The following is a 23,153-nucleotide window of genomic DNA, read 5'->3' on the forward strand; positions in this document are numbered from 1 at the left end:
ACGGGTCTGTTTTGTTTTCCAAAGGGACGGCGCAGCATCTCTGAGCTACCGTGTCCTGGATGGGCCCGAGAAGGTTCCCCTGGTGCACATTGACGAGAAAGGCTTCCTTGCGTCGGGGTCTGCGATCGGGAGGTCCACAATCGAAGTGACCGCCCAAGAGCCTTTCGGGGCCAACCAAACCATCACCATTGCTGTAAAGGTAGGATCATGGTTTCCCTGCTTTTTAGAGTAATGAAATCAACAGTGCCGAGGTACTATTTTCCCTTTGTGGGTGTAAAAGTGAACGTATATACCTTCCAGCTGAGAAATTGTGTGTCAGAACTTACTTAAGAATAACTCGGGGGCAAAGGTCCTAGGTGAAGAGCCACGTCGTCTTCTGGCTGTCAGAGCCCAGATCCTGGAGATGACTGATTGTGACGACCTCGTTTCGGAGACGGGGAAGTTGAGGCCCAGCGAGGTCTGTGATTTGCTGAAACCGGCACCCCGGGTCTGACCGGCCAGCCGGTGCCTGGAACATGGCAGGCGCCTAAAAGCAGCGGAGTCGTGTGCTAGATACCTGACCCAGAAGTCAGTTCATTACGTACATGGCAGCCTGGAGAGCTAGGGGACCTGTTTTACAGGCAAGGAAGCGGCCTCCGAGTGGGAATGACGTGCGCGAGCTGGCCCGTGATTGAGCTGAGTCTGGGCTCTCAGCCGCGCTGGGCCAGCTGGGGTTGTGGTCCTTGGGCCACATCACAGTGCTTCCCGGCTCCCTCTGCCGTCCTGTGCTCCTTAGCGACGGGGACTTTCTCCGTGGGCATCCTTGGGTTGGGTCCTGGGTTTATCTTGATCGGAATTTTCTTTCCTGGGGCCGGCCCCATGGCGCAAGTGGTTAAGTGCTCGTGCTCAGCTGCGGCGGCCCGGGGTTCGCCGGTTCACATCCTGGGTGGGAACCGACGCACCGCTTCTCAGGCCATGCTGTGGCAGCATCCCATATAAAGTGGAGGAAGATGGGCATGGACGTTAGCCCACGGCCAGTTTTCCTCAGCAGAGAAAGGAGGATTGGCAGATATTAGCTCAGGGCCAATCTTCCTCACACACACACAAAAAAAAAAGGATTTTCTTTCCATAGCTCATCACAGCCACTTTCTGAATCCTAATAACAAAATACATGACCACTTTCATGTTTAGATTTGGCCTGGCTCACAGACGTGTTTCCTTAATCAGTGTCTCTCTGTTTCAAGGTGAATGGCTGGCAGGGAACCCTCCACCCTAGTTTTTGAGTGTGTGCAAGTGTGGGCTCGTCCTGTTTATACTGAGCAGCACCAGCTGTGTCCCCGTCACTGCACCACTGAATTTGGGGGCCAGCTTTCTGGCCAGAATGGATTTTACCTGGAGTCAGAGAACCAAGGTTGATCTTTATGGAGCTCGGGTTCGTGGGCTCCAGAAACCCGTCGTTCCCTCCCTTTCCCATCTCTCCTTTCCCTGGAGCACCTGCAGGCATGCAGTGTCTCCCAGTTGGGCTGCCTCTGCGATCCACGGCATTGTTTCTGCTTTAAATGCCCGGAGAGCCAGGTCCACTAGCGAATCTGACTGGTCAAGCCCAGGGGACATTTTTGCAACATGAATAACGACCTAATTTTTCAGAGTCGTGGGTTTGGACTCTTGTGGGTTGGGTGGGCTCGCTGTGTGTGTGTGTGGGGGGGTGGGAACCTTATCATGAGCTTACACTGCTCTGGGGAGTGAGGCCTTTCCTCTTTCCATGATTCTAGGTGGGTCCATCTCAGTCCTTCCTGAGATGGGGACCAGCCAGGGCAAGTGTCTCCTCCCTGGGGGTGTTACCGAACCAAGTGGGCTCGCCTCCTGGTGAGTTAAATAAGACTCTACACCGGTGGAAGTTGTCTCACGAAGTAAAATGTATTTGTAGTAAACAGGAGACCGTGAGGAATCATTTCCAAAGTCATGGTGTCCCTGAACAAAGGGAAGCAGGAACTTTTATTTGGTTGGGGAGTGAATATTCAAAAGGGAGAGGCAGGTATCCGCTTGCACGGGCTCAGTTGGAGAACATGCTCCCATGTAATGAGGCCTAAGCTCCTCCTGCAGAGATCTTTGTGTTAAAAATAAGGCAAAGGTCATGGGCATGGCTCTTGTGGTGAGGCTTGGTCAGTTTCAGGATGGCTGGTGGTTACATCTCCTTAACATACAAAAGGAAAAGAAACAACTTGGAAAAACAGTTAATGGCTTCCAAACCCACCTTTGAGTTTCTCCAGGCGCCCAGTCGGTGACAGGAGGGGTTTTCAGCGAGGCTGGTTCCTGGCACGGTGGTCGCCATACCTGCTCGTTGTCCCGTAGGTGTCTCCCGTCTCTTACCTGAGGATCTCCATGAGCCCCACCCTGCACACCCAGAACAAGGAGGCGCTGGCAGCGCTGCCTCTGGGAATGACCGTGACCTTCACTGTCCACTTCCACGACAACTCTGGCGACATCTTCCACGCTCACAATTCAGTCCTCAACTTTGCAACCAACAGGTAGGGTGTGTGTAATGCCCGTTTCTCGCCGAGGCCATGTCTCACTTGTACCCGGGTTTAATTTCTGGAGGTGACGATGACGACACAGAGAGCCTGATGCCATTGAAAGAAAAGTTGTGTTTCCTTCCCGTTTCCAGGAGGAGGGGCTGTGCCACACTCGTAGGGCCACAGGGGATGCTCCAGGCTCAGTCAGGAGGCGGGAGCGAGGGACACCATGGCTGAGAACCTGTTACTTCACAGCAGGAAGTTCTTCAGTGGGAACGTCCCCCAAGGGGCAGGAAGCGAAGCACAGACGTTGGGATTTGTGGTTGGAGGATTTGTAATAAGGTTTTTGTGCACCTGCGAAAGCCGGACTGCAGGGGAGATACAAACAACCCTGGCCGTTGGTCTGGCCATGTGATCTGTAATGCAAATCATCAGTGACACACACACTCCACCAAGTTGATCAGACAGGCACACACCTTCCAATGCTTGGGCGCTAGTGAGGAGGGAGTCTGACGTTCACTAAGCCTCTGCTCTATGCAGGCCCTTCTGCGTGGCATCTTGCTGACTCCTCACTGTAGCCCATTTGTAGAGGCCCAGAGAGGTCAAGCCACTTGTCAAGGGCCACACAGCCAGGAAGTGGGGTTTGAACACCAGGTCCCATCTGGCTCCAAGTGCAGTTCTTTTTGACTGACTCTTTTGAAATATAGCTGCAGCCTCAGACCTAATGTGGAGGGGGGTGGTCTCTAGAGCGAGGGAAAGAGCCGTGGCCTCAGTCTGGGCCTGCTGAAACTTCTGAGTCTGCTGGAGCAGTGGTTCTCAAAGTGTGGTCCCCAGGCCAGCATCGTCAGCACCACCTGGGAACTCTCGGAGAGGCACTTTCACAGGGCCCAACAGTCTGTTACAACAAGGGCTGCAGGTGATTCTGAGGGGCCTGCAGAGTGAGCTCAGAGGAGGAGGGGAAAGCCTCAGACCGGGAGGGAGTGGGAGGGCTTGGGGAGAGGCTCCAGAGAGTCCTCCCGGGGGCAGAAGGTTGTGTCCAGTGCTGGTGACCATTGCAATTTGGCTTCCCCACGGGCCTCGCAATAGATGTGTGCCCTGCTGCTGAACACACCGGGGCCAGGCGTTGGGGGTGGGCCGTGTGGAAGAACCAGGGTTTGGAGGTGGACCTGGTTTGAGCCCCAGCTCTGCCCTTTGTGGGGCTGTGAGCGTGGGAAGGCGGGTCACCTCCCCAGGCCCCTGGTCTCCACACCCATCCCATGGGGAACATGGCCTCGCCCCAGGGCCATCAACTGAGGCCATGGTCGGGGGACCTCTGGCAAACTGGAGCCCTGTGCACACAACACGGGCCATCAGTCAGTCTGGGATGTAGGCTGCCCTGGAGGAAATGGGGCCAGACTGTCCCAGCCTCTCAGCTACCCTGCAGAAGTCGCGCCGGCCTTTTGTGTGGAAGCATCTCTCTCCAAGGGACAGTCAGGGCTCAGGAGTCAGAAAGCATAGCGGAGGGAAGTGATGAAGCCGGAGACCCCAGCCCTCACCCCGCCCCCCACCCTCGTCCAAGCCTTCCCACCGGACGACACTGGCCCATGTGGACTGAGCCTCACTGTGTGCTGGGTGCCCATCCAAGCACTTCCAGGGGCCGACCCAGTGTGACGCTCACGGCCCGCTGTGACGCTTCTCCGCGCTGCACAGCGAGGGAGTGGGCGGAGGCTCTGTGACTCACTCAGGTTGTGCCCCAGAGAGCAGCTGTGCCTCCCCGGAATGTCCTAGCTCCTGCTGGGAAGGACTGGAGAGCACTTTGTAGATCGCTTTCCTCTCTGGGCCTCAGTTTTCCCTGCTGTAATACGGGGGTCCCCCACTGGGACCGTTCCCCACTGAGGGCCGTGGTTCCTCCCAGGGTGACGAGATGCGTGGGGTCTGTGCGGCCTGTGGTGGTCCCTTATCTGGAGCAGCTGCTCAGTAAACGGGAGCTGGAGTGACATCTGGGGCCACGGTCAGTGAACAGAGGACTCACGCTGCATTTCTCCCTCCGGAGCTGGGAGCTCTTGCCCGAGACTGAGAGCCCGCATCTCCCTCCTGTGCCTAGAGATGAGTTTGTGCAAATCGGGAAGGGCGCCGCCAACAACACCTGCGTCGTCCGCACCGTCAGCGTGGGCCTGACGCTGCTCAGCGTGTGGGACACGGAGCACGTGGGCCTCTCCGACTTCGTCCCGTTGCCCGTCCTGCAGGCCCTCTCCCCGGAGCTGTCCGGAGCGGTGGTGGTGGGAGACGTCCTCTGTCTGGCCACTGTCCTGGTCAGCCTGGAAGGTAAGAGAGGTCCTGGCCGCGGGGCCCTTCCGGGTCTAAGCTGTCGGTGCTTAGAGGGGCACACAGTGAGTGCTCCAAGACGGGAGTGGGCTCCGGGGAGGTGCTCAGCTCCCCGTCGTGGAGGTGTGCAAGTAGAACGCGGAGGCTGTTGTAGAGCAGGAGTCAGGAAATGGCTGCTCAAGGGCCAGACCCAGCCTGCTGCCTCTGCTTGCAAATTAGATTTGCTTGGAGCTCAGCCTCACCTGTTCATCTGTGTGTCATCAGTGGCTCTTTTCCTCCTACAGCTGCCAGGGTGAGTGGCGGCGTCAGAGACCTTTGGGCCCGCATGGCCCAGAATGTTTACTGTCTGGCCCTGTACAGAGCAAGTGTGCCGACCCTGCTCTAGAATAGGGCTGTCTGCCGTTGTGGAAACGTCCTGTGTCTACACTGACACAGTAACCGCTTGTAACTAAACACTTGAAATGTGACTAGTGCAGCAGGAGAACTGAAGGTTCGTTTTAGTTAATTTGGTGGCTAGTGGCACCCTATTGGACGGCATGCCTCTAGAAGGAAACTCAAGCAAAGAATAGCTACTGGGCCAGTTCAGTGACTTCCAAATTTCAGTCATTCCCATGCCACCTGTACGTACATCCAGCGACTACAGGTACAATTATTGACTTAATTTCTGTTTTCGGTTGGCTCCTTATTTTTTTTACCTGATTAAATTCATTTTAAAAGGAAGTTAAACACTGCCTTTAAAGTAAAGCAAACATAACTTGCCATAAATAGAATGTGGTTGTTGAGTTCTTTTATCGTATTTGTTATATAATGTGATTGGCTTTTAGCTAAGATGCCGTCTAGTGACAGCTCTGAGCCTGACACTGGGTTTGTTTGCTAAAAAGGGATTGTTAAACCCTCAGGGGTCGGGGTGGGCAGGGTCAGTGCTGTGGGGAGAGCGGGGCCCAGCACCCAGGTCCTCCCAGGACAGGGGAATGATCAGGAGGTTCCAAGCAGGGAGCACTGGAGGTGGGAGGGGCCAGGGGTTCTGGACAGGCCACAGCCGTGCAGAGGGCAGGTGCCGCAGGAGAACTGCAGGTGGCTCCAGGTGGCACAGCCAGGAGCGGGGGTGTGGCCAGCACCAGGCTGCAGAGGCGGGCAGTGTGCATTCTCTCCTGGGGGTGATGAGTGAGCTCCCCGGACAGCGATGTGGGGCGTGGGAGTGGGCATGGGGAGGCTGACACCGTCATCAGGTGAGACGGGGTTTGGCTGGAGTGTGCGACATGGGAAAGACAGGTGACATCAGGGCTTCCTGTCTCAGGCCTCCCCGGAACCTGGAGCTCCTCAGCCAACAGCATCCTCCACGTCGACCCCAAGACGGGCGTGGCCGTGGCCCGGGATGCAGGATCCGTGACGGTTTACTACGAGGTCGCTGGGCACCTGAGGACCTACAAGGAGGTGGGGCTTCAGGACACACGTGGCTCAGTGGCCCAGGGGACATGGCTGAGCCTCTCGGGGTGAAACTTGCAGTTCTCAATACTGAGTGATTCCCTTCCCTTTAGGAAGAAGCACCAGCACCTCACAGGGCAGTTGGGGTCTGGGAGTCATGAGTCCGGGGTCTGCACCCACCGCCTGTGAGAGCGGGACCCTTTCCCTCCTCTCCCCAGTCCCCGCCTCCCCATGTGCAAAATGGCATGATGACGAGAGGTGGTCTCCTAGGGGCGATCCCAGCTCCCCCGAGCTCCACTCTCGCCGCCAAATCCGGAAGGGCAGGAGTGTCCGGGTGGGCAGGCCACGCAGCGATGGGCGTCACCGACAAAGTTAAACCCCCCCCGCAAGTCATCTTTGGAGTTTTTCTGGAGGGGAACCAAATGGCTCTCTCCTATTTATCTCCAGCCGAGAGTGAATCAATGAGCAGAGTCTGGCTGCGTCGCAGATGCGTCTCATTCTTAGAGCCAGCATGTGCTCTGTCGAATCCAGCAGTTGAACCTAAGTGCTCGCGTGGTTAGTGCTGAGACGGCGGTCTGGGTGAGCCGGCTGCAGGTAGAGGCACCTTGTGCTAACAAGCTGTGCTTTCCCGGAAATAGCTGCCGAGAGTGGCCGGGGCAGGCCTGGGGGTGGGGCGCCGGCAGAGGAGAGCAGGGCATGGGCCAAGGTGTCTATGGTTCAGGAGCCGAGCCCTGGGGGCTGGAACGTAGGGTGTGGGGGCAGCAGAGGCAGGCTTTATGATCAGATAGGAAACACTTGGATTCCAGGTAGCTTCATGGAGTGGTTAAGCATGTGGGCTCTGGGTTCAAATCCCAGCTTGGTTGCTGAGAGGCTGTGTGACCTTGGGTAAGTTATAAGTTATTTAGCCTCTCTGTGCCTCAATTTTCTTGTCTGTAAGATGGGGATAATATTGTTTTGAGGATGAGTCAACATGTGCGAGGCATTCAGAGTGGTACCCAGCACGTAGCCAGAGTTCAGGAGGTATTAGCTGCTCCTGTGAGTCTGCCAGGGCGGAGGGGCTGAAGCTGGTGCGAGATGTGGTAGGGATTCATCAGGGACTTTTTTTAGGCCAAGAGTGATGTAGATCAGAGATGTGTTTTGGAAAGATCGTCCGGGGCCTGGTGGAGTCTAAGAGCCCGAGAGAGGGGAGTAGCTGCAGGGAGACCAGCCAGGGGGCCAAGGATGGGCCCTCAGCTGGCACTGCTGGGTGGGCAGAAACTGAGGGTGGGTTTGCGAGATTCCAGAGGAAGGGTCATCAGAGTCTGGTGCCCATTTAGAAGTGGGGCTGAGGGAGGAGGCCTTGGGATGACACCTGGGGTCTGGCTTGGGTGACAATATAGATGTTGGTCCTTTGCTCTGAGAGGGGAGCACAGAAGGAGGGGGCCGGTGCGGGGGGAGATGCTGAGTGAGTTTGAGGTGCTTGTAGCTCCTCCAGGAGAGGCTGGCGGTGACACAGCTGGGCAGGTGTGTCTGGTGGTCCAGGGCAGAGAGCTGGGTTGGAGGAGGGGGTGTACAGCACAGGGGTGGTTCTTGAAGACCTGGGAGTGGGCGGGAACATGCAGGGCATACCAGAGCAAGAGGGGCGTGGGGTCAAGGGCCGGGTCCTCTCTCCAGGGTGTGGAGGAGGAGGAGCAGGGAGCAGGAGAAGACTGCAGAGCGGCAGTCAGGAGCAGAAGGGAGCACGGGGGACGGAGGGCAGTACTAGTGCAGGCGTGCAGTACGCAGCCTCGGTCAGCCTTCGAGGACAGCAAGTGACCGCTGGGAGGAGGTGGCGCCTGGGCAGCAGGAGCCCACAGGTCAGTCTGGAGGTCGATGGGCCCAGCCTCCAGGCCTGCCTGTGACTCCCCGTCAGGCCCTGGGAGCTGCAGGGGCTTCGGGGCCAGAGGAGACCTCGTCCCTGCTCTCTAGGAGATGACGTTCTGGAAACAGATAGAAATGTAGAGATAGAATAGATGGGAGTCCTGGGGGAGGGGGGAAGTGCTCAGTGCCTGCCTGCCCGGGGGGGGCGTGCACGGCCTTCCAGCTGGAGGTGGCGGCACGGAGCTGGGCCTGCAGGGGAGACAGGGTTGCGCTCTGCAGAGGAGGGTGAAGGGCTCTCCCGGCTTAAGAAAGCTGGTCCTGCCTCAGGAGGGCGTGTGGCCAGCGGTTTGGGTGCTGCCGGTTGCAGGGTAGGCGGGTGGACGAGCAGGGAGAAGTCTGGGAAGACTGGCTCCTGGGGGCCTTCAAGGCTGTGAAGGGTTTGCGTCTTGGTCGGGTCCGTTTATTGTGCGTAAATGACAGTAAAGTAGAATGGATCCTTCTCTCTGCTGAAAGATTGATTAACCAAATTGATGAGCAGAGAAAGGATCGTCATTGCCACAGGAGCCAGAATTCACAGCCCACCCCAGGCTGAGAAATGAATTCAGGCCTGCTGTTCGGCTCCCTGCCCTCCTGCTGGAAGAGGTGCTTGTTCAGGGGCAGAGCACTGGGAGAGCACTGGGCTGCAGAGTCTGAGCAGCCTGGGATCAGCTCTGCCGCAGTCCAGCAAGTCGTTTAGGCTGTGAGCCTCCGTTTCGTCCCCTGTGGAATGGGCAGTACTGCATCCCGGGCCACAGGGCGAGTCACCAAAGTGCCCAGCGTGGGCCCTGCGCACCGTCGGCGCTCAGTGGAGTTGCCTTGGCTCCCTCCCCAGATAGTGGTCAGCGTCCCTCAGAGGATTGTGGCCCATCACGTCCGCCCTGTCCAGACCAGCTTGCAGGAGGCGGCAGCCTCCACCGTGGTGGTCACCGTGGGAGACCGGAGCTCTAACCTGCGAGGTACAAGGCAAGGGGCTCGGCGGTCAGGCGGGGGCCCTGCTGGGCGTGGGGCGTGGGGAGGGGGCTCCTGTGCCCCTCCAATGGGGTTTTGTCGGCTTTTCCTGCTCAAACTCACGCCACCTCTGGAGAGTGCATTTGGCCCCAGCTGGCCCGCTCCTTCCGGCTTCTTAGAATTCCGGGTCCTCCACAAGCTGAGGCCAAGGAAGGAATCTTCCTAGTGAGCCCAGCACCCAAAAATTGTCTGTTTCTGAACTGGAAATGCAACTTCCACCCCAGGGCCCCTGAGGAAGGCAAGCCATGGTTTGCCCCCATTAATCCCAGCGAGTGTTGACTTCACAGCCTCGCCGCTGGTTTTGATTTTTGTAGTTACCTCTTCCAAATCACGCATAGAACATTCGAGCCCATCTTCTGCCCACAACAGCCCTGGACAGCAGCTGCCAGAGAAATAGATCATTACAGGCTGTTTTTTTAAACAACCGCTTAACTGGTAGCGTTTGGCACCCCTGTTCTCAGCCTGATGAGCGAGGCGGCTTTACTGCTTCACGCTGGCCGCTCTCTTCCCGCCTCAGCGCAAGTGGACGACGCTGCGCTGCTGCCGAGCGGTGCTCAGTAGATCGGTGGGGAGCTCTTACCCTCCCGACGTCGAGAAATAAGTCGCCCATTTTTCCCTGCTGGCGGGAACAGACGATGTGCATTAGTGGCCGCCCCATCTGCTGTGCCCCTGATGTGAGCTCCAGAGCAAGTGCTGAGATTCCAATCTGAAAGCGCCCGCGGTTCACAGTGACCCCCTCCTGTGCATAATTTGTCCTCAGCTGTTATAAACCATGGCGCCATCACGAAGCTCTGGGCAGCCCTGGGGGCCCCGTGTGGAAGCTGCCGTTTCATGGCCCGGCCGGCCTCTGTGTAGCCTGCGCCTGCTCCCCCATTTTGGGGCTCTGCCGGCAGGCGCAGAGGCCTTGCTGGGCCTAGGTGTGGTGGCCAGCAGGGCTGACCCGCGTCCCTCTCTCCCCTCTCTGTCCCTAGGTGAGTGCTCCCCTGTGCAGATGGAAGTCATGGAGACCCTGCACCCGGAATCCCTCATCAGCTGCCAGCTCCAGTTCAAGCCAGACATCTTGGACTTCCCAGAACATGATGTTTTCACCGTGGAACCGGGGTTTGATGCTGCTCTGGGTGAGTCTGCAGGGGGTTGCAAGTGGAAATTGACTTGCACGGAGGACTGGCCTTCAGTGCGTTGGGCTCCGGACAGCCATCTCTCCGGAGGGGAGGTGTGTCAGGAGCCTGGGGTGGACACGTCACTCGGGCCTCTGCGGTTCAGTACGGCCCCAGGAGGGGTTGGCGTTTCCGTGCTGGGTCACACCACTCTCACAACCACCTCCCCCAGCAGAAAGGACATGATGCAGAGTCGGAACATCTGGGTTCGATCCTTCTCCTGCTCTTCCTAGCTCAGAGCCTACAGTCTTGAGGCTGCTTCCCTCCGTGAAATGGGGTGGGGGGGTGCCTTGCTCTGGTTGCATGACAGAGTCCTGAGAGGAGCCGGGGAGAGAGGGGTGGAGGGTCCTATGAATTAGTCCAGGGCCAGACAGTGTGTTGGAGTGTCTGTAACCAGAGCCGCAGAACTGAAGGCTAGTGCCATGGGCTGGAGACCACCTGGGGCCACGGCTTCTGGCCGTGTGACACCAAGCATCCCCAGCTCTCTCTAAGAGGAGGGGTGCCCTCATAGGGTGCCGTGAGGGTGCAGTAGGGTCATTCCTGTGGCCTATTTAGCACAGTGCCCGCTCATCCTCACACCAAGTCCTCAGTGGTAGCGGCCGGTGTTGTTATGATGCTTGTTGATGGGCACTGGGGGCTTTTTTCAGTTCTAAGACTGTGCAGCCCAGTCTTAACTGGGAGAAGTTGGCAACAGCACGATGCCGGCCCCTCAGCCCAGTCTGCTGCTCCCAGGGCCCTGGTGGAGGCTCTCCTCTCCCGTGCTCACTCTGCCTCTGTGTCCCTCTGGCAGCAGCACCAAAGCATCTTCCACACCGAGGCCGCTATCTGAGATACGGGAGATGCATTCTGTGGGCACACTGTGTGCAGGGCCCAAGCACTCGGTGGTCCCGTGCCCTATTTATTCAGTAGTGGGGCCCCATGAGGGGTGCGACAGTATCCCCACTTGACCAAGGGAAATAAGGCCGCCAAGGAAGCCGACTCGCCCAGGGGCGCTTGGCCAGCGTGGGCTCAGGGACCTTTCCAAGGCACTGCTCAACAGTGTTCGTTTAACTCCCTTATCCCCTCTGGGCCAGGCACCAAATTAGTCCCGCCGCACACCTTCACAGAACGTCCTGCTGCACCTGGGGCCGCAGGCCGTTCCGGAGGCCAGCCCAGCTCCACCTGCGGCCCAGCGCTGGGTCAGGGTGTCTGTTCACCATTTACCCTCCCTCATTCTGAGCCAGGCTGACTTGGCCCTGAGATGCAGAGCTGAGCCAGATGTCCCTGCCCCAGACCGCGTCAGTCCAGTGGGGATTTGGTAAATGGAGGATTCTGAGACAGTGAGGGAGTGTGCTGGTCCAGAAAGGGTGTCCAAGGTGGGCCGGGGGCACCGAAAAAGGATTTCCCAGGAGGCCCCTGGAGGAGGCAATGCCCCACCTGGGCTCTGAAGGATGACTGGGAGTTCTCCAGTTAGAAAAGCAAGGAGAAGGAGTAGCTTCAGGGCGTGGGTGGGAGAGGGGACAAAGTGGCCCCCTTGTCTGCACAGGCGGGTACCTCTGCTCCGTCGTGACGCACAGGCTGACGGACAAGCAGCTGAGGCACCTCAGCACGAAGACGACGGCGCTGGTGGTCACTGCCTCCATCCCGGGCAGCGCCTTCTCCGGAGAGCAGGTCGGGGCCGAGGTGCCCCTCAGCCCAGGACTTTATGCCGACCAGGCTGGAATCCTTTTGAGCAACCAGCACACCAGCTCTGAGGTCAAGGTCTTTGGTGCCGTGGAGATTCTGGAGAACCTGGAGGTGAGTGGTGTCTGTGCACCGCAGGGGCTTCGGAAAGGGCCCGGAGGCAGGGAGGACCAGGTGGAATGTGGAAATCCTGGACCACCTCTCCTTAGAATTAAAAATTAGAAGTAAAAACTTTTAAAAACGTAAATGCCCTGACCCTTCCTTTTTTCCGCAGTACCATTGCCATCTATTAGCGATGATGGCAAATACATCTATATGATTGCACTAGTCATTATGACTTCTGTGGGTCATCCCCGACTGGAAGTTCCGTGAGCAAGGGCGGCACTTAGAACAGGGCCTGCCTGACACAGGGCACGTGCTCAGGGGACACTCAGTGTGTCACAGGAATGAATTCAGTGCGGGAGCACACGCTGACATGGGGCAGGAAGAAAAGCTCTGATCCCTAACCTATCGCTGGGTCCCCACGGCTGGGGGCCGGTGCCCTTCCTGGGCCTCAGTGTCCCTGTCTGCTGAATGGCAGGTGAACGATGCCATAGGTCATGGAGTGCGGCGAGCTGGGAGGAGGTCTGGGGTGATGCGGCGAGGGGCTTCATTGGCCTCTCTGCCTGCTCCTCCTCTTGTCTCGCTGCAGCAAACGTGGCTGAACGTTCTTGCAGCGAGACAGGGATGAATTCATTGTTGGTGGTGGAGGGTCCGCCAGGCCCCAGGGTTGGGCTGCTGGCGATCGGCCGTTAACAGAGCTCCAGGCTGCTCCCTTGGAAAGTTAGTGTTTGGTGGAAGTTCATGTCAGTGTGGCGTTTTTTTTAAAGAGCACTTGATTAGAATTTCGTGATACCGATTTGTCCCTTCCTTGCACACACCCGAGTACAGGCCGTGTGCTCCTGCCCTGGCTTGGCAGATCGCACGCTGTCAGCTAGAAGTGCCCAGGCATCACCCCCTGCCTAGAAAGTGGGGCCTGGGCAGGGGTCCCCACCCCTAGCCTTGGGCTCGGGAGGGAAGCCCGGCCTGTCAGGCAGAGTGGGGGTGCTCCTCTCCAGCCCTGACGTCTCTCCCAGGTGAAATCGGGGTCCCCGGCTGTGCTGGCCTTCGTGAAGGAGAAGTCTTTGGGGCTTCCCAGCTTCCTCACCTACACAGTCAGTGTCTCGGACCCCACAACCGGCAGCCAGGGGCCTCTGTCCACCGCCCTGACCTTCTCCAGCCCCACGACTAACCAAGCCCTCACCATCCCGGTCACCGTGGCCTTTGTGATGGATCGCCGAGGGCCCAGGCCTTGTGAGTCACGGGACGGGACACCAGCTGGGACGCACCTGGGCAGGGAGGGCTGGGCTGAGCCGTCCTGGCTGTCAGTGGAAACCTGGGAGTCTGGGACCCGGAGGAGTCAGAAATGCAGGCCATCCCACAAGGTGCAAGTCGCTCATCTGGGCAGTCGTGCACGCTCTGCTTCCCAGTGTGTTCTCAGCACTGCAGCCAGAGGATCCTGTTAAATGTGACTACATCGAGCCCGTCCTCCCTCAACGCTCTGCCATGGCTCCCACCCACCTTGGGAGGTGAAGCCCCAGTCCCTCCAGCGTCCCAGAAGGCCCGCGTGATCTGCCCTCCTGAGCCTTTATGACTTGTTCCCCCTGGCACACCCTGCTCCAGCCATGCTGGCCTCCTTCCTACTTGTGGAACGTGTGCAGCCCCAACTCGAGCCCTGGGCATTCGCTGTTCCCTCTGCCTGGAATGCTGTTCCCCTAGTTGGCCCCTTGGCCAGCACCCTGCTGTCCATCTGACCTTCCTCCATCACTGCCTTCTCACATAACGTGAGCACTCCGGCCTCACTCCCGCACACTCCTGCCCTGCTGTTCCACAGCACTGTTGTCAGCTGTCGGCCTGTAGGCTAACTAATATGATTGCTTATCGTGATTTCTGCTGGGCCCCAGCTAGCAGTTAAGTATGTGAGGACAGCACTTAGAACAGGGCCTGCCTAGTATACAGTAGGTGCTCAGTAATGAATGAATCCATTTATTCTGTAGTCGCGGATGAGCGCCTGTTGTGTGCCAAACTCTGTGCTGGGCAGATGCCTGAGAAGGCCCCCCTCAAATAGAGAGGGCCCGGAATTACAGACGCAGTCAGAAAGGGAGGGTTTAAAGATGCGGCTGAGGAGGGGGGCTCGCAGAGGGGGTAGTTTCACCTCTGCCGAGAGGCGGGTGCAGGTCAAGGGGCTCCTTCAGCCAGGTCTGGAAGGACGAGCAGGCGGTGGGTGACGTGCAGGGTGAGGGGCTGGGCCGTGAGGAGCCTTGAACACTGGGCCAGGGGCTCAGGCTTTCTCCTGAGAGCAGGGAAGTGACCTGGTCAGGTCTGTTGGGAGTGGAGTGAAGGGCTGGGCCCAACGTCAGGGGCACCTGCAGAGGCCACCCCTTCCTCCTGCTGAGTGGGGCTGTGTGCCGACTCAGGACAGCCCCGCGAGGTGGAGGGGGCGAGGAGGAGCCAGGACCGGGGCCGTCCCTGAGGACGGGGGGCCCCCAGGGAGGAGCGGCTTTGGGGCAGAGGGTGCTGGGCTCTGGGTGCAATTCCACGAGGAGAGCATTTCCTCCGAGGAAGCAGGGCCCCGGGTGGAACGGGGTCGGGTCACGTGGCCTGAGGTGGGAGGGGATGGAGCGCGGGGGTGGCAGCCCCTCGGGCCTGGACGCTGCCCGGGCCTCAAGCAGGCTGCCTCGCCCTCTGGCTGTGCACACAGACTCCACGAGGTGGTTTGGTCACTCCTCTTCCCGATGCTTGCAGACGGAGCCAGCCTCTTCCAGCACTTCCTGGATTCGTACCAGGTCATGTTCTTCACGCTTTTTGCGCTGCTGGCTGGGACCGCTGTCGTGATCATAGGTGAGGCAGGCTGCATGGCGTCCCCTGGTTTGCTCCCCCCACCCCGCTCTAACCAGCCACGTGTCTTGCAGCCTACCACACGGTCTGTGCGCCCCGTGAGCTTGCCACACCTCCAGCCCTCTCCCCCCGAGCCAGCCCTCGGCAGAGCCCCTACTGTGAGTAGCTCCCCTGCAGACAAGAGGAGGGCTCCTGGGGGAGGAGGGGGGCCCAGGCCCTGAACCCCAACTCAGAAGGCCTGGCCTTGGGTAGAAGCTGCAGCTGTGGCGTGAGGTGCAGAGGGCAGGTCTGGGAGCCTGTGGGGGGGAGCCGGACAAGGAGAGCTTTCCCCAGGCAGAGCCAAGCAGGGCGGAGGGGCTGGTGCAGGGAGCTCGGTCTCGGCAGGTGTGCACACTGGACCTGGGATCCTACCTGCCAGGGCTGCTGCAGCGGGCTCTGAGCTGGGTTTGGACTGGCTGACTCCAAGATGAGGATTCTGGGCAGTCCTGATGAGGGATTTCCCAGTTGGAGAAGAATCACAAGGCCTATTCCTCTTAATAGTCCAGTTGTCTCTGGTGGCCCTGAGGCCTCTGTCTGTTAGTGTTGTCCCCTGAAAGTGTGCAGTGCCCAGCCTGCACATGGAGCCCTTATATCTCCTGACTCCTACTTGAGATTCTCTCTCCTACACAAAGAATGCTTGAGCTGTGGGCATGACCAGGCTTCAAGGAGTCAGTGAATTTTTTGGAAGAGGATGCAGTTTTGTATATAGATGCATTTTTCCGGTAACAAGGTGCCACGTGCATCCTGGACCTCTAGAATCCTAGTCTTCTACCAGGCTGCCTCTCAGGCCTGGGAAGCAACGCCAGGGAAGGCCTTGCAACTCTGATATGTTATCCAGCTGTCCTTGCAGTGGGCGCTCACCCTGTCTAACTCATCTCCCCACACACCCTTCCCTGTGCTGCCAGGCCACACCGGGGCTTTCCGTTGTCTCCCGAACACTCCAGACCCTCTGCTCAAGCTGGAGTCCTTGTTCACGCAGCTTTCTCTGCCCAAGAGGCCATGCCCACCCAGATAGCCGGGCCTTTTCCCCGTGTGCCCCATGGACTGGACGCTTCCGTGCAATCCTGAGACCTGCTCCTTGTATTCCCCAGCAGGCTGTGCACTCTGGGAGGTCAGGGGTCAGGCTCCCTGCCCCTGCATGTCCAGCCTTCACCCTTTCCCTATTAGGGCCAGCGCAGCAAGCCCCCTGTGGATTCCCTCGCTGGCCCAGGAATGCCTGGGGGCAGCGTTAGGAAGGCGTCCTGGGCCTGCTGCGGGCACTTCGGCAGTGTTTGCTCTGACACATCTGAGGAGCGTTGAGCCCTCCCTTTTGCTCTGTTGCTCACCTCTTCTCTTTCCACCCTAGATTTTGCTGCCTCGTCGCCGACGCCTTTCAGTGCACTGCCTCCTGCGCGCAGAGCCAGTCCTCCCTCGGGGCTGTGGAGCCCTGCGTACACCTCACACTAGTCAGCACGCGGGGCTGGGCCGGCGGCTGCCCGCACAGACACCCTGGTGCTGCTGGGCCTCCGCAGCAGGGACAGTCGCGCTCCTGCTCCTGCGGCCTGGAGCGAGCCCCGAGCCCGGCCCCGGCCGATGTCGCCGCCGCCTCTGTTCTCACAGACCGCAGTCTAGGCCGTGCCCGTTAGCTTATTCTTGTACATAGGACTTGAAGTTTCTTGTTTGTTTTTACTTCCGAGTCTTGCAAAGGCTAAGACTTCTGGCTCATTCCCGTATGCCTGCCTGTCCAGGGCTTCTGCACAATGTGCGCTCGTGCTCTTATTGTCCTCGAGTCTCTCAAATCGAGACTTCGAGTGGACAGAAGCGCTGTTAGTTGTCTGGATGACGTTACTGCAGTGGTCTCAGGGAAGGGACTTCTTAACTACTTGTTTATTTCTGTGGGCTTTTTCCCCGTGGAAACCTGAGTTTTCCCGAGTCTGCTCCCGCTAGGAAGCGAGGGGAATGAGCAGCCGTGAGCGTCCAGGGCAGCCCCGATGCTGCACAGGAGCCCAGGACCGCAGCCACCAGCCCCGCTGGCTCTGCCCCGGGAGACAGGGAGATGCTGCAGAGCCGAGAGCCCAGAGAGCCGCTGCTCCCGGCCCCGCGCACCACTGTGAATCGACTTTCTTTGTTTCCTAAGCTGTGGAAACGCCTCCTGGGCTCAGCCTCGGCCCTGTGGGGACATCCCGTGGAGTCCGGCTCGTTCTCCTTGTCCCGGCTCCTGCGTCAGCACAGGGACATCAGGATCATAGTTAGGAAGCGTCCCTGAGCTGGAGACAGGGACCTTTCTGTTTGTCCATGGGGAGGAGCCGCCGTGTCCTGCCCAAGCACAAAGACCCAGGCTTATCTGTTCCTCCTTTTGTGCAGCGGTCTCGCACCGCAGCGATCTGAGCCTCTGTCCCGCCCGGGCGGGGATGGCCTCCCCGGCGGTCAGCTCGCTGGGCCCACGCCCTCCAGGCAGCGCCCCTGAGGGCCACAGGGCCTGTCCTCCAGGAAGGGGCTGGGAAGGAGAAGACAGAAATCTCCCTCCTTCTCGGCTCCCCGGTCCGTCAGCCCCAGAGGCCTCCAGAAGGCGGCCCCTGCCCTGGGCCCAGGCCCGCCGCACTCAGGAAGTCTGGAGGCGCACCCAGAGCCCGTCTTGCGTGGACACTGTGTCTGGAGTCCCGTGGAACTCTGAGCCGCAGGTGTGAATCCAGTCCCGTCCTTTGGGCTGGGCCTCGTGATTTATTTTCCTAAAGCTGAGACAGGAAGAATGGTGCCTTGATATCACTTGAGCTCAAACTGACGACTTGGATGTAAATAGGTGCGTTTCTACTTGGCTTATTTTAATAAAGCTTCATATAATTTCTTAAGAGGAGCGTGATCATTGCCGGAATGGCCTGTGTCCTGCCTGGAAGTGACCCAGGCCTTGGTGACTATGCTTCTGGTTGCAAGGATTTGGGGAGCAGGTGTGCTGCCCCTCCGAGCCTTCCGCACCTCACTTCCCTTCTCTGGCTGGCCTCCGAGGCCTCCCTCCCACCTCCAAGACCAGGTGGCCAGGGCAGGTGGCTGTGGTGTCCTCCCACCGCTGCCAGCCCGGGGACCCCATGGCTGCCTTCCCTGTAGAAGGACATGGCAGCCCTGCACACACATTCACATCACTGGGTGTCACCTTGGCCATCTGTTGCTCCCTGCCGCTCTGGCTTCCACCCCACTCTCCTCTGAAGCTGATGTCCCAGGGTCACGAGCACCTCGGCTCATTCACTCCTCCACAGCCTGGACCCCCGTCCTCCTCAGTGAACTCGCCCTGCCTCGCTGCCCCGCCCCTCGCCTCCCCAGCCCCTCACCCTCTGCCTGTCCCAGTGCTCACGCCCCTCGGGGTGGTCCTCGCCCGGCCCTCCCCGGCCCCTAGTGCCCCGCCTGCTGCCTTCACAGAGCGCCCACACAGACGTCCCGAGTGCCCCGTGAGGCAGTTTCTCCTGGTGTCCTCGTCGCAGGTGTGGGAACAGATGCCGAAAGAAACTAGGCAGCCGCCCGAAGGCGCCTCTGGCGGAGACCAGTTGTCCCCGACGTCTCTCTGCCTTCTTCCTCGGCATCCGAGCCCTGACGTGGAGCTGGGCAAAGAGCAGCCAGGATACGCACTACGTTTCCCAGCCCCTCTTGCTGCTAGAAGCCAACGTGCGACTATGTTCTGGGCAAAGAACGTGAGCGCGGTGTCCGGGCAGCTCGTGAAGCCGTCTCCTGAAGGGAGGGGCCCTCCTCGCGGCGTCCTTCCCTGGCTGAGCAGACCCCGTGGGGTCCGCCCGGCAAGGCCGGTAGGGCCACCAGAGTCGCTGGCCAGCCACCTCCTGCCCAGAGCGCTCCTCTGGCCCCCAGGGACGCACTTGCTCCTGCACGACCGAGGTCCCCTGCTCGGGGCCCCCTCACCCCATTCCCTACGCCTGCCAGTCCCCCAGTTCCCGTGAATCCGTCCCCTCTTGTCTCATGTCTCCGGCCTCCCCCTGGCCCTCTTCTCCACCCAGGGAGCCTCCGCCCTGGATGAGGTCCCTGCCTCCCCGCCCCAGCCTCTCCTCCTCTCAGCTGCCCCCTCCCTGCCCTGCCTCTCCTCCTCTCAGCTGCCCCGTGCCCACTCTGCTGCTCGCAGATCTGCCTGGGCGCCCCCTGCCTAAACTCACCGCAGCCCCGCCCGCCCCTGGGGTGAGTGCAGCCCTGTGAACACAGGCAGTTTCCCAACAGGCTCTGCTCGCTCCCCTCCCCTCTTTGTCCTCCATGGAAACGGCCCCCGTCCTCTACCCCCACCCCGGGCTTTGAGATCAGGCAGAGCTGGGTCGGTCCCGGGTCCACCCTCCCGCCTGTCTGCGCCTGCTCCGGTCTCTTCCCCTCTGGGCTTCAGGGTTCTCCTCCGCACAACGGGCACAGCGGTGCCTACAAAGTTATCGTAACTCTCTCAAAGGGGGAGACGGGGGAGAGCGTGAGGAGGAGGCCTCAACTCTGTCCACAGGGCTCTGGGGGCAGAGACGAGGCCGGATCCAGCGCAGAGGGCCCTGGGGAATGGAGGTAACTGGGCACAGAAGTGCTTGGGCACAGGTGACAACTTTAGGACACGCAAGCCCTGTTGTGGCCTGCTCACCCTGAGAAGCTAAATGCAAAAGCTAAAAATCCCATCGCCGCCATCACTGCCCTGGTCCTGGTTTCCCTGACCACAAAATGGGGAGGACGCTCCTCATGAGAGTGTCCTATGAGGACAGGAGGGTCCGATGAGGACAGAATGAGCTGATGGCAGAAGGCGCTGTGTCCACATATGCTGCTGTCACTGTGGTTGGGGAGCTGGCACGGGGCCCTGAGGAGCCCAGATGGAGAAAGAGCGTTTGTCCGCAGAATGAGGAGCTGGAGGAACAGCAGGTGAACGGCAAGGAGGTGCTCCCCCAGCCCCCTAGGCCTCTGTTGTCATTCCTCGTGCTGTGTGGCCATCGTGGGCCCCCATGACCCCTCCCCAGCTGGGACCTCCTGGAGGGTGGGAACAGGCCTACTTCTACCGTGTCCCCAGGACCTGGTACACAGGAAGACCTAGAAGGCATTCAACCGACGCAGCATATGTTCAGCACAGGGGCCTGCCTGGCACACAATAAATGTCAGCATTGCCCTCAGGCAGGCCCCCTCAGTGACACAAGATGGCTGCCAGGATCCAGGCATCATATCACATCCAGACATGGCAGCATCTGGAAGAAGAGGAGCAGGGAAACAAGCTCTCCCTGTCTCCTTCTAAAGACTAAAGCCGCCTTTCCTGGAAGGCACCTCAGCAGACAGCTCCCACAGTATCCATAGCTGCGGGGCGGGGTGGGGGGGTTTCATGGCCATTCCTAGCCCATGGCTGGGAGGGCAACGAGGTGATCATGTCCATGCGTGGTAATCCTTCAGGGCTGACTGCATGTCAGGATGTCGACCCCTCAACTTCTTCCAGAGAAAAAGAGAAAGGTCTCAGCACCGGCCAGCTGGCTTCCTCTGTGATGACGTTGTCTCCCCGTCTCGGGGACTCTGGGGCTTGCAGAGCTGCCGAGAGGACCAGACGCCCAGGGGAGAGCTCCGGGCTTGCTTCTCCCCGGGGACTACCATCGTTTAAGCACGTGCGGGGATGGCAGATGCACGTGCTGGGGCAGCAGCCAGACCTGCCAGAAGAGAGTGCACGGACGAAACCAGCGACACGCAGCACCCTTCAGCTTTCTGTCCCCAAACTAACCCAGCAACTTTCACTCTCTAAAGGGTGCCAAAAAACGCTTTTAGCACCATTTAGCGCTAAAAATATAACCATATAGTTTTTTTCCTCCAGAATTCCTAAGTTTGGCCAAAAATTAACTCTCTCTATGCTTGTCTCTCCCTGTTTGTGTGTGTGTGTCTTGGGCATTCTGGAAATGTTACATCTCAAGGTCTGACTCGCCGGCTAGAGAGCCCAGAACCCGGGGCATCCAGGACGGGTGGCACAGGGCTGGTCTGGTGGGCCAGGTATGAAGCTTAGAGAGCAGGTGGCCAGGAGTGCAGGCCCACCTTCTGGGGCTGGCGATAGATCCTCTGACCTCTCTGCAAAGTGGCATCCTGACATCTCCCGTTCCCGGCCCAGGGTGGCTCCCAGCGGGGAGAGGGCCACCATCATCCCGGCCCTCCCCTCCCGCCGGCACACCCTTCCCCACAGGACTCTGTGAGCCTCCCGCTGGGAGCTGAGTGTATTTCCACCCCCCCCCAGGCGGCTGCGGTCACGTGACTCGCTGCGACCAATAGAATGTGGCTGGAAGTGAAGGCGCATCGGGGCTGAAGGAGGCCCCGTGGGTTTCCAGTCGCCCTTGTTGTGCTTCTGCCACTGACATAGTCACAGGGAGGCCCCGGGAGCTGCTGGTCCGAGGAGGAGGAGGGACACTAAGAGAGACCTGAAGTGAATATGCCCGTCCCACGTCAACTGACCCGCAGACCCACGACCACGAGAAGCAACAATGGCTGTGAAAACCCCTGACTCAGGGATGGCTTGTCAGGCAGCCTTCCTGCGGCAGGAGGTGGCTGATGCCAAGCACGATATGGGTTCCCTTCTGGCTGAAAACCCATCGAAGGCAAGTTTTCTGCCACTTGTCACAGCGTCTGACTGGCAGAGCTGGGCCCCAAGGGGCCCCCCTTCAGTCTCCTCTCCTGGCCTGCCTGGTGCTGCCGGCTCGCCCCTCCTGCTGGCACAGGGTTTCCTGGGCAGCCGGGGCCAGGCGCTCAGGCAGGAGCGCTCTGAGGACAAGGGCACAGGAAGGCTGGCCAATGCAGGGCCTTCCCCTCCTGAGCTGGGCTGACCTCCTTCTTGGGAGCAGCCCGGTCAGCCACCCCCTCCCCACTCGAGGCTGCTGTGAGGGCTGATGGAGACGTGGCCCTGAAGGGCTCCTCGCTCCATCGATGTGGGTCCTGTACCCAAACTAAAACCATCCCCACCCCTGCCTCACCCTCCGTTGCGCACCTCGTGCTGGGGACCACACAGGGAAGGATGTTCTCAGGGTGGTTTGTTGAATGAGTGCAAGTGAGTCCCCGTGAAGGAATAAGTGATTGTGGGTTTTCCTCCACCGTGGGGCAGTAGTTTTCCGGGACACCCCGAGCTGCAGACCAGTGGGGAGAGGAGCAGGGCCAAGGGAGGCAGGTGGCAGCTGAAGCTCTAAAGTCTGTTTCACCCAAAGGCCCCTGGGGCAGGGGCGGCTGTCCCAGCCTCCCCCAAACCACTCCCCCAGCAGCCTGGAAGCCACTCGGACCAGGGCCACACAAAAGCAGCTTGTCAGAGTAGTCGCCGCCTCCAGCAGTCGCCCGTGAGCGCTGGGGGCCGTTGGGAGAGGCTGCGGGGCAGGGTGCACAGTCGAGCAGCCGACATTGACTGCACTCCGCCTACCAGGCACATGCAAGCACTCTCCCATCTCTAGTTCGCTTCCTCCTCGCCTCAGCCCTATGACGTAGGTACGACTATTTACAGATGGGGAAACTGAGGTACGCCAGGTGAAGCCACCCTTCTGGCGTCACACAACTGGCAAGTGGCAGAACCGGGATTCAAATCCAGACAGACTGCCATCAGGGTTTGCTGTCCACACCCGTTCTTGCCTCTGCCCACCTGGACCAGGCGGCTGGGGGTCCACCCTGGATGGGGGATGCTGTGCGGGCAGGGAGTCAGGGCCCGCACCCACTCCCCTCAGAGCAGCTCGGCTTCGGGCTGTCTCGTGGTCATTTTATTTTCCATAAGAAAATTTTAGGAGGAAGTCAAGATGGCGGCATAGGCGGACTCAACTCACCTCCTCCCGCGGACACAGCCAGTTTACAACTTCTCTTGGAAAAATTACCCCTGAGAGGGAATTGAAAACTGGATAAGAGGAACTCCTGCAACAAAGGACAATCCTAATTGAGGTGGAAGAGGCAGAAACTCCCTTCTGGAGAGAAAAATGCCACCTTCACAAGCCGCCAGCTTCACAGCCACCCGGGAGCAGCTCAAAGGTCTGCAGCCTCCCTGGAGGAGCGGGTCCCTGAGCCGGGGAGCACCCCTGCTGTGGGCATTCTGTGGACCCAGCACAATCAAGACAAGTGGCATAATATCTGACTTTGCCTGCTACTAAAACATTGGGGAGTACCCCCAGAAAAGCTGATTCACAGAGAAATTAAAACCGGCTCTTAAAGGGCCCACGCACAAATTCACCTGTTTCAGAAAGCAACCTAAAATCACTAGAAAGAAAGGTGCACAGTGCTTTGGTGAAAAGAGACTCACCTGATAGGCTCTGAGTACATCTCAGTGAAAGGTGAGACCTCTCGAAGGACTGGG

General features: G+C 59.3%; 1 protein-coding gene across 8 annotated transcripts in view; it reads left to right on the forward strand.

Moving 5' to 3' along the window:
• LOC131420539 (nuclear pore membrane glycoprotein 210-like) overlaps positions 1–16,493 on the forward strand; it is a 109,832-nt gene extending 93,339 nt beyond the window's left edge. For 3 of the 8 annotated variants that reach the window (XM_058566653.1, XM_058566661.1, XM_058566685.1), the window contains 11 exons: positions 25–199; positions 2,332–2,507; positions 4,576–4,796; positions 6,094–6,230; positions 8,932–9,055; positions 10,079–10,225; positions 11,790–12,040; positions 13,042–13,258; positions 14,750–14,845; positions 14,917–15,000; positions 16,227–16,493. In XM_058566653.1, coding sequence (XP_058422636.1) covers positions 25–199; positions 2,332–2,507; positions 4,576–4,796; positions 6,094–6,230; positions 8,932–9,055; positions 10,079–10,225; positions 11,790–12,040; positions 13,042–13,258; positions 14,750–14,845; positions 14,917–15,000; positions 16,227–16,327 — 1,729 coding nt within the window. In that variant the 3' untranslated portion in view covers positions 16,328–16,493. Of the gene's footprint in view, positions 1–24; positions 200–2,331; positions 2,508–4,575; positions 4,797–6,093; positions 6,231–6,668; positions 8,230–8,931; positions 9,056–10,078; positions 10,226–11,789; positions 12,041–13,041; positions 13,259–14,749; positions 14,846–14,916; positions 15,001–16,226 lie in introns of those variants that run through there. The other 5 variants (XM_058566669.1, XM_058566678.1, XR_009223567.1 and 2 more) reach the window with 5 other exon arrangements.
• Positions 16,494–23,153: the final 6,660 nt, after the last annotated feature.

The sequence above is a fragment of the Diceros bicornis genome, chromosome 2, assembly GCF_020826845.1.
Source record: "Diceros bicornis minor isolate mBicDic1 chromosome 2, mDicBic1.mat.cur, whole genome shotgun sequence".
In the NCBI taxonomy this organism is placed as follows: domain Eukaryota; kingdom Metazoa; phylum Chordata; class Mammalia; order Perissodactyla; family Rhinocerotidae; genus Diceros; species Diceros bicornis.